General features: G+C 39.2%; 1 protein-coding gene across 1 annotated transcript; it reads right to left on the reverse strand.

Moving 5' to 3' along the window:
- Positions 1-312: 312 nt before the first annotated feature.
- On the reverse strand, positions 313-1,285 carry LOC116173936. The gene is made up of 4 exons (XM_031491679.1): positions 1,096-1,285; positions 865-1,035; positions 536-702; positions 313-485 (listed from the first exon to the last, which is right to left on the reverse strand). The coding sequence occupies exons 1-4, from the start codon at positions 1,275-1,277 to the stop codon at positions 328-330; spliced, it is 678 nt and encodes a 225-aa protein (XP_031347539.1). The 5' UTR covers positions 1,278-1,285; the 3' UTR covers positions 313-327.
- Positions 1,286-10,285: the final 9,000 nt, after the last annotated feature.

Genomic DNA, 10,285 nt, shown 5'->3' on the forward strand with positions numbered 1-10,285 from the left:
AACATTTTTTTACATTGTATATGGGGTGGTTCAAATTCAAGGCTCACCATTGGGATTTCCATAACCGTGACATACAGTGTAGGTTAAATGGGGGGGGGGGGCAAAATTGTCTCTTTTTATTGTGACTAACAAAAAACCTTTTAAAATTGTTGAAAAATTGTTGAAAATAGAGATCACAGAAAAACTGAATATGTCAAATTTCGTTTTTATTTTCCCTAGCTTAAATTGACGGTCCCCGTTAGCACATTCTATGGGCACTTTTTTGGGAGAATCTGGATTAAAAACAAAACATGTTTTATGTTTTGTTTGGAAATTTATAAAAGTGCACTATACCTGTAAAGTTGCAGGTTTCTGATATCCCACAAGTTGTACGACAGGGAAACCATTTCCAGTACGATCCTTAACCGCGCCTCTACTACCTTCAGTTTGATACCGTGCTCTGTGTTGTTGTTCTGGCTGACTGATTATTCTCAAACTAACGCTCGCTAAAATAGTTTGTTAGAAAACAAAACGATGCCATTCGAAAATAGATTACCTTCGCGGGAGACATTTGCGAGCTGTGATGTGAGATTAACTGATTGTGAGGATGATACACGACTTATAAGTGGTGTGCATCGAGGAACTGCATGGGTACCATTACTGCTTTGTGTTCCATGTAGGTTAAGAGATGGAGTTGTAGACGATGGAGCTGTACGTATTATTCTAAAATAAAGTAAACCATCTATACCCGCCGTTTACAGCAGCTAACAACTAAGAAGGGATGTCAGTAGAACGTAAATACAACTTTAAACATTGTTATGTAGGTATGTTAAAAAAGTTGACTTCTCATCTCAACCGTAATTGCATTTAAAAAGTTGTACTTACGACATTGTGTCTTTACAAGTTCTTATTGTTTCGGGAAAACTAAAATTGTCATTGATCTCATCGTCTTCTAATTTAATGTCCAATCTTGGTCGTTTAGCTTCCGCTCGTTCTCCAGTCCATGTCAAACGATCTGTTAAATTTGTTCGATGATCAACAATGTGATGATCAAATCTGCGTACCAAATAAATATCTAAATAACTGTTTAAAAAAATTAATATAAACGATTCTTACCCTAAACCGCTATCATTAGAATTATCACAGGGGTCAAGGCTCCTTCTAGTAGTTGTGCGTACCTTACCGGGAAAAGCGCGAACCATTGCTAATCTCTTACCGGCTGATATTCTTCTATCAGTTCTTCGTTCTCTTGTCGCACTATGTGGAGTAACTACAGTGGGAACTGTACACATAGTCATCTTTCCTTCTGAAAAAGAAAAACAAAATGTTAAAAGGTGAAATGAAAAAAAAAGTTCACTCAGTCAAGGACTTACAATTTGTACACAACATTGAATGAAATCAGTGATACACAACCTCCAGATTTTTTAAAAATGCTAGTAGCGTAAAGACCCCTTTAGAATTGTTGTTTATATTTAAGCAATCTCTTATACAAAATGAATTACGTAAATGATAGGACCCCATGTGACATGATTATTAATTAAAATCCCCAAATCCCCGACAACAACAAATTCGTCATTTATTTGTTCATTAATTCATCAGAATTTGGTAGAAACTAATAGGAGTACGACTCCGCAAACGCATTTTCTTGTTTGTGAGGCTTTCAAATTGTGGAGCTTCCACTACTGCCAAAAATGTGCAAATGTACACATTTTGAACGTTTAACGTGGCGGACTTTGGTTTTCAATGAGTGCGCCCGCATTCAATGTACGGAATTTGGCACTGTGTCAGATTTAGCATAATCCTCAACCTTCAAACCCGAATGCCAATTTCAATAAATATCTCTTCGCAAAAAGCTACAAATGTTTGTATACCAGAAAAACCAGACCTTACTACTTAAATTTGCAGTTACACTACGTCAAAAAAGCTTTTCAAGTCACGCTTGTAATTACGTATACAGAAAAAATGTGAAAACTTGTGACTTATTTTTCGTCGATAACTTAGCATGTTGTCTTAAAATATGTTTCTGCTTCCAAAAAGTTCGGTCTATAAGTAGAATCTATTTTAAACCATAATCACAAACATTGGTCTGCAAAGCTATTTTGCATTTGAATTTTAAATGGCCAGCAAGTTTGACTTGGCGCCTAACCTCCCTTGTGCTATGCAGATAATTGGATTTCTAAAGAAGAAATTCTAGAGACTTTTGAAGAAATGTGTTCCAATTTACGAAGGCCAATCGACATCGCAACGGGAAAAAGTCCCGGGCCATTCATTCAAGAGGCGGGAGTGAAATTTCGACTTTCGGATTCGGGCGCAACAAAGAAAATACATAGATCTGAAACCTGAGAATGCATTTTCTACTATACTCAAACTTGGAGTAAATCGTTCGACCAGGGTTTTCACGTGCTTTCGTGTTTTTCGACACAAAAAATTCGAAGAAAAGAGAGTTATTATCGTGCTTTCAAGAAAACCATAAAATTCCGATTACTTCGGAAGATGTGCCAGAAAAACCGAAATTTGCCGACTTGGTTTTTATTTCAGTAAATGCAAAAAAATAAAAAAACACTGTCTCATTGCCGCTTTTTGAGCTCTACAATAGAGTGTTGCAAGACAACGTCTCGTTTCGGAGAAATCATCATCACATGGGGCGATTAGGGTATTGTATGCGGGTGCACCATCCTGTTGAAACCAACAGTTTCCCACTTCTTGTGTATTGTACATCGTTGTATTCGTATAAAAAATGCTACCCATATACAGTATGTACTTTTTTACAGGCCAACAAAACATTAAGTTGATGAGGATTTCTCCGTCATTAAACGTTGTATTGAAAAATCTCTCATCGATCTCGTGTGGAGCTCAAGAAGTAGCAAAGAGAAAGTGTTTTATTTTTTTTGTATTTGTTCAAATAACACCGAAAAAGATAAAAAACGAATTGGTAAATTTCGAATTATCTAACATATCTTCGGAAGTAATCGGAATTTTTTGGTTTTCTTTAAAGCATAAAAATAACTCTTTGCGCATACCTTCTCTAAATGGACCATTGTCGTATCTTCTACGGTTTCGGAAATTCCCTTGATAGACATCATTATCTTGGACACAGTGTATCTGTATAGTCTTAGTCCTTAGTGGGATTTGTCTTGCAATGAGGATTTTCATCAAGTAACGATAGTGGCAAATTTGACTTTTTTATAGTGGTAAAACGATTAGAAAATGTCGAACCAAAATAATACACACAGATAGAGAATATTATTTAGGTTGCTATGTGAAGGGCAGTACAGAGCTATTATAGATTCACATGCAATTGTGATATCGGTGAGAGATTACTAGATAACTGTTCTAAAAAATCACAAAATGTGTAACGTTCAAAGTGTACTACAAATATTGACTTCTGTTAAATAGACATAGATAAGTTGGTACTTCTGCAATAGCTACATGATTTAAAAAAAGTGTGTAGGTATTATATCACATTCCAGGGAATGATTTCATTTTATAATATAAAAGGTGATAAACTACTCATCATGCCATCCCACTGATTGCGATTTCAAATCAAAGCCACAAGAAATTCGAAAATTTAGCAAATGCGTCCCTTCACAAAAATATTGCCGCGAATTGAACTAATTCAAAAACCCTTCACTATAGGCATACATCAGTGACATATCAACTTTAAAATGCATAGATGAAAATGAATGAAAAATGGGGCATTCCCAAGGATGCTATATAATACAGGATTGCTCGATCACTGAATTTTTTCGCCGCGTGTAGTGACGTCACTGGCGGACCCAGACGCACCGCATGCTTTGATTTTTCGATGCGTTTTTGAAACGCTGTAGAGTGGAAATCTTCTTCGAAAAAAAAAATACGGTTATGCGGAAATCCATTCCTCCCGATGAGAAATTAGCTTTATTTCTCAGATAAGTAAGAACTGAAATTTATTACACGCCTCTTCTGTACAATTTCTGTTATAATTTTGGAGTTTGCCACACCGTGCTACAATGGTTTTTACGAGGGTTTTTACCACACAATATGAAGTGTTTAGCCCTGTTTTTATGAGCTGATGATGGAAATGTTGTGTCATCGGCAAATAAAACGCAAGTATTAGGTAACATGGTGTAGTAAAGTCATTAATGAAGGCGATGAACAAGATTGGCCCAAGCACTGAACCCTGCGGCACACCCGCCTTTATTGAACTGCAGTTTGAATAGACGCCTTTAATACACACGCTATTCTGTCGTTCTTCGAGATATGACTTAAAGAGCTTTAGCGAAGTGCCACTTAATCCATAATACTCCAATTTCGCCACAAGGATATCATGCGGGACACAATCGAAGGCTTTCGATAAATCAAATATTTGTATGATGTCGTACAGTAAATCCATTGCTCTTTTCAAAGATCTCAAAACATAAGCATTGCATATGAACAACAAAAATTGCATCGATTACCGATTTAACCGGAAGTGACACCGAAAATTGCAATATGCCATCGGATAGATCGTGATATCGCATACAAAACTATATTTGATCCCCAAATAAAAGAGATGATCCTAGTATCTCGAACACACTGTATAGGTACGTAACAAAATTTAATAATCTCTAATTAAGAAAAATGTTTTTCTTTAAAATAATAAATAATAAAATGTTTTTTGTGGCTGAATTAAATAGACGCACGCCACTGTTTATAGTTTCGAACTTTGTAGATTTGTTGCAAATTTTTAATAATTTATTAAACAATCAATTGTTTTGACAAAACTAGCAAAAGATTAACGCAACCTAAGTAGAATTACAAAAAATCAATTAACAAAACTATTTTCTTTAATTTGAGTTTTTCCTTTAAAGTGCTGCTATATAAAAAAAATGAACCTACTCTTTAATATGTAACCAAAACTAGTGATCGATTTAGAAAAATATGCCCCGTTGACCATGCAGAAGTACGCCACTGACCACAAATTTAAAGTAGATTGGTAGGAAACTTGTTATAATTGAGGATACCATAAAAAACTTATTTGCAAAAATTGTAGTTTTAAAGCAGCGTTCCAGACAAAATTTATATACATGGAAGTATACAAGCGCCAAGCGAGTATCGAATATCAATGGAAACTCTGCAAACGGAATTGAAAGTCTTTCTCAACCTAATGGCAAGATGAGACTTCCCCAATACATCTCGTTCCACGCATCACAGCGGAGCTTCACGTCGACTCCAAGCACGCATAACATTATCATTCTTGATGGTGGGGGCCTCAAATCGCCAAGAAAGAGATCAGCAATTACGTAATCGCATTTCTTCTTTCCCTCCACAAGACTCGAAATTGCCCCAGTGCCATGCATGTTACGCCAAAACGTCAATCGTATAAACGAACAAAATATCTCGCAATCGGAGTGTGTTTCAAGGCTAGTCGTTGTTGCTCACCCTCTTCAATATGGCAATAAATAAATAAACTTTGTTCTTGAAGAACTCTTTTAACTCCGAGATAGAAGAAAGAGTCCAAAATTAGATTGCCCGTCTGGCCTTGGCAGATGACGCCATTCCGATGCGAATTCAAAAGCCCCTGCTGCTGTCTTGATTATCATCTAATTCGAGCAAGTAGGAGTAAAAATCCACACAGCGAAATCCGTTACAATCCATGTCGAGAGCCAATGACCTTTTTTTCTTTGGAAAAAGTTGAAAACCGCATGGTCTCACATTAAATATGTTGGTAAGCAAAAGCATGTGATACTCAAAATTGATAAGGTCCCAATTTCCTTGGAATGAAGAGTCTACGAACGTAAAATGTAGAAACTTCTGTTGAGCATTTGATAAAAATAAAAGTGTTCAGAATTTCAACATACTCAAATATTACTTTCACCTTTGAATTACGTCGATGGGTAAAAAGTAAACACATGTGGTCATGTTGGTCAGCATTTGAAAGCAGGGGTCATCAAAATTTACAATGCACCGATTTGCTTTGGAAAAAGTACAAAACTTCAGTTGTGATCTAGATCTAGACCTTTTGCTCTATAAGTTAATACCTTCAAGCAAAAACCCTGATCCGAGCCCCAGTTACTTAGAAATATGTTGTTTTGTTCCTACATTATCACCAAAGACAGGATAGTCTTTGATATCACCTATGACGCTTATAATAGAATGACCAATCATTATTTGGTTTACATTAAAAAAATTATAAACAATCAGCAAGCTAGCGGTGATTATTTTTCAACAAATAACCTTGCAAAGGTACCAAAAACCTATTCATAACTCGAAGATTGTAAGTTAGACTGATATCGAAGACAATTGTAAAAAACAAAACGCCACACCCCGCAGCGACAGTTCAGAAGTCGATATCATCACTGCGGCGTCATTTAATTCGTTTCAGTGCCCATATCACGTGCAACTGCGTAAGTTACACAAGGCGCGCCCAAAAAAGAAAACCCATAAATAATAACAGTAAATTGTTTTCTTGGTACGCGTTTCTGGCGTTTAAAAAAAATAAGAGATTGGATTTTGGTCAGTGCGTGTTAAAAAACGAAGGAGTCCCACAAATATTTATAAAAGATTGCAAAATATGTGCTAAAAATAAAGTTACCACACACCAATTTACGTTAGGATAGGTTATTATTGAAATAAATCGTAAACAAACCACTTAAAAATGTTTACCAATTAATTTATCGGCGTGAAGGTAAACAGTGAAAATTATTTTTATGTTCGCTACAGAGAACGATTATGTGATAGTCGGAAGTCAAGGGCATATTCACCTGCGCATATTTAACGGTTTACTGTCGGCTTTTATTTGGGTCGAACTTTACGGACGTGTCAAAATATTTGGAACTAATCGCGGCGCACCGGATCTCAAGGTCGTCGGTACACAAAAATAGTTTTTTCGTGCATCATACCAACTTCTCTTTGACCTTACCCTCTTTAGAGGCGTTCAAAACATTTTGTCAGAGGTGTTGCGATTGATGAAATTAGGACTCTTACATTGTTAAAATGCGTTACGCACCCAGAATGGGCGCCCATTTTTTGACCAGGCTTTGTACGAAATGCGATTTTTTTTACTATCGGAGTAAAATACATAGTCCCTTCTCAAAATCGGTGGGACTAATGAAATTTGGACGGATGACGGTATTCACCGAGGTATTCATACAAGTTATAAGTATTTTTCATGAAAACCATGCTAAAAAACAGTTCAAAGAGTGTGGATATAGAAATGCCATCAACAGATCAACCAAAATAAACCCATAAAGAGCGTCTAAAAAAGCGGCAGAGCACCTCGGGGTGACCCCAGGGAGTCATTGGATTTGACCCATTTTCAATAGACTTGTTACATGTGGCATATAAGTCTACTGTGCAAAGTTTCAACCGAATAGGTTCAAGCGTTTGGCAGGGACAGAGAAGCGTGACTCCACGGGGTCATTGGATTTGAACCATTTTCGATAGGCTTCTTACATGTGGCATATAGATCAACTGTGCCAAGTTTGAACTAAATACAGGGTGATTCCTATAGTACCTGCCACCGTTTGGGAGCGTGTAGGTGGTGCGTAGGGGAGTATTTTGATATAGGACACTTGGGGTCGGAAATCTAAAATAAGGGTGCCAGAGCCAAATTTACCTTCTGGAATTTCGCGCCTGTAGGTAGGCAACCCAACCGGCCGGCGGTGCACACGGAGCGATCTCAGGCGGCGATGTGTGGCTGACACTTGATCAGAATTTTGTTTAAACCCACGAAATCCCGTCTGCAACGACGCGTATCAAGTGAATAAACACTATGGCACGTTTTACTAACACGGAATACGCGGACATGCACTTCATGTACGGATTGGCAAATGGTAACGCACGAGCTGCACGACGAGCGTACGCTGAGCGGTATCCAAACCGTCAGTTACCCTGCAGACAGGTCTTTCAAGAAGTTCACTTCCGACTGTGCGAGACAGGGCAATTGCAGGTAAGCTGACGGAGGCTTAACTTTACACACAGATTCGTGATGCACATCGATACTTGGGTCATTTAAGCACCCATTTCGAAAAGTTTGTTTGTTTACACCGACCTCCTCCTATTTCGCAGCCCACTAGCGCCCGTGATCGCGATCGCCCGTTGGTAAATGCCTTAGAGGAGGATGTGTTGGAACGTTTCGAGGCAAACCCGCGTACTAGCACTCGACTTGTAGCAGATCAGGTGGGTTGTAGTCAACACACAGTGTGGAACATCGCCAACAACAACAACTTACACCCCTATAAGTTTAAGAAAGTGCAAGAGTTACGGCCGGGTGACCATGAAAGGAGGCTGGAATTCTGCAACTTAGTCGTCCAGGAGGAAGAAGCTAATCCGAACTTTCTGAGGAGCGTGCTAGTTACTGACGAGAAAGGATTCTCAAGAGAGGGGACCTTCAATCCTCGTAACAGCCACTACTGGGCGGAGCACAATCCTCATGAAACGTTTACGCGAGGATACCAGGACAAGTTTTCTTTAAACGTTTGGGCTGGCATCCTGGGGGACAACCTACTGGGGCCTTACATCCTCCCTCCGCGTCTAAATGCCCATAATTACCTGATTTTCCTGCGCGAGGTGCTACCAGAACTTTTAATGGATGTTCCAGTGAACTTGTACTGGGACCACTGGTTCCAGCACGATGGGTGCCCTGCTCACTACGGGCGGCAGGTGAGGGAACACTTGGACCAAACCTATCCGGACAGATGGATCGGCCGTGGAGGTGCGGTGGAGTGGCCTGCCCGCTCGCCCGACATCACCCCATTAGATTTTTACTTGTGGGGTGTGATGGAAGCGCACGTCTACGAGACTCCCGTCGAATCCGAAGAGGACTTAATTGCGCGCGTCGTCATGGCCGGAGAGGCTGTTCGCCAGGACATAGGAGTCTTCACGCGAGTTCGAGGGGAGTGGTTGGCTAGATGTAGGAAGTGCATTGAGAACAACGGTGGCCACGTTGAACACTTGTAAACGTTATTGCTTTTGACTGTCGTTTTCCCTCCTTCCCTCCCATGTCGCTTCCTCGCGCTAACTCGCTCTGCATCGCTCCGCGCGAAACGTCGGTCGGTTGGGTTGCCTACATACAGGCGTGAAATTCCAGAAGATAAATTTGGTTCTGGCGCCCTTATTTTGGATTTCTGACCCCAAGTGTCCTATATGAAAAGACTTCCCCTAGGCACCCCCTATACGCTCCCAAACGGTGGCAGGTACTATAGGAATATATAGGTTCAAGCGTTTGGCAGAGACAGAGAGGCGTGACCCCAAGGGGTCATTGGATTTGACCCATTTTCAATAGGCTTATTACTTGTGGCATATAGGTCAACTGTGCAAAGCTTGAACCAAATAAGTCCAAGCGTTTGACAGTTATCGTGTTCATGGACGGACAGACGGACACCACCGACTCCCCTATAAAGTTTGCATTGCTTTTCGCTTTGCTCTGCCGCTTAATAATTTGAGTGGGTGCACGGTATAATTGGGTGGAATTTGGCGATCGTCTAAATGTTCATGTCCATACTCCTCACTGCGCAATGTGCATGTCCGAAGCACTTTTGTTTAAGTTTGATTTTCAAAAAAAATTACGAAGAAAATCATAAACCTGCAACACCGCTCAATTGGGTACGCATTTTTGTGAAAAAAACATTTCTTTTGTGCCAAAGAATCGAACCCGAGCCGCTTGGGTGGAAACCCGGTATTCCTTACCACTAGAGCTAAGTAGGCCAAGTTGGCACACATTAACTCAGTCATGACTGAACTGAGTTCGCATTCCGAAATAGTTGGGGAAGAGTTTTCGCATGCGCAGTGAATTGTACAGACAGAACCATATCCATTAAAATGGAATTTGCGATCCCGAAAAACCGAACTAGTTTGACCCACATTGATGACGATAAAGATCTCGTAACCTTGATTGCAGTGCACAACTCTGCCATCAGCTCCGTTTCGACTGTTTCTATTATCTCGTTTCCTCACTCACATTATATTTATTTCCTTTAACAATTTTTTAGCAGTTATATATACACTATCGTTTTAATTTTTCTTTATTGTTCACACAAATTTTTTGTAATTAATTTCGAGTTAATTCACAAAGGTACGTGTTAATTGAAAAACACATTTGCGTACATATTTTGTTAAACAGTCAGCGGAGTGTTTCGACGGATTAATGATTTAATTTAAACTCACAAGTAACAATTAACACAGAGTATAACAATTATTTATCTTGTAATATTTCTTCTTTCCGTTTCAACATTTAAATTTATATTCCATTTAGCACCCGTTACGCCATCTATATATGTATTTCCTCTGTAAATCTGTTCAGTTCATATGTAGTTAGTCGAGTGTAGATTTCATTTACCTTAAGGTA

Source organism: Photinus pyralis, unplaced genomic scaffold, assembly GCF_008802855.1.
Source record: "Photinus pyralis isolate 1611_PpyrPB1 unplaced genomic scaffold, Ppyr1.3 Ppyr1.4_LG6, whole genome shotgun sequence".
Classification (NCBI taxonomy): domain Eukaryota; kingdom Metazoa; phylum Arthropoda; class Insecta; order Coleoptera; family Lampyridae; genus Photinus; species Photinus pyralis.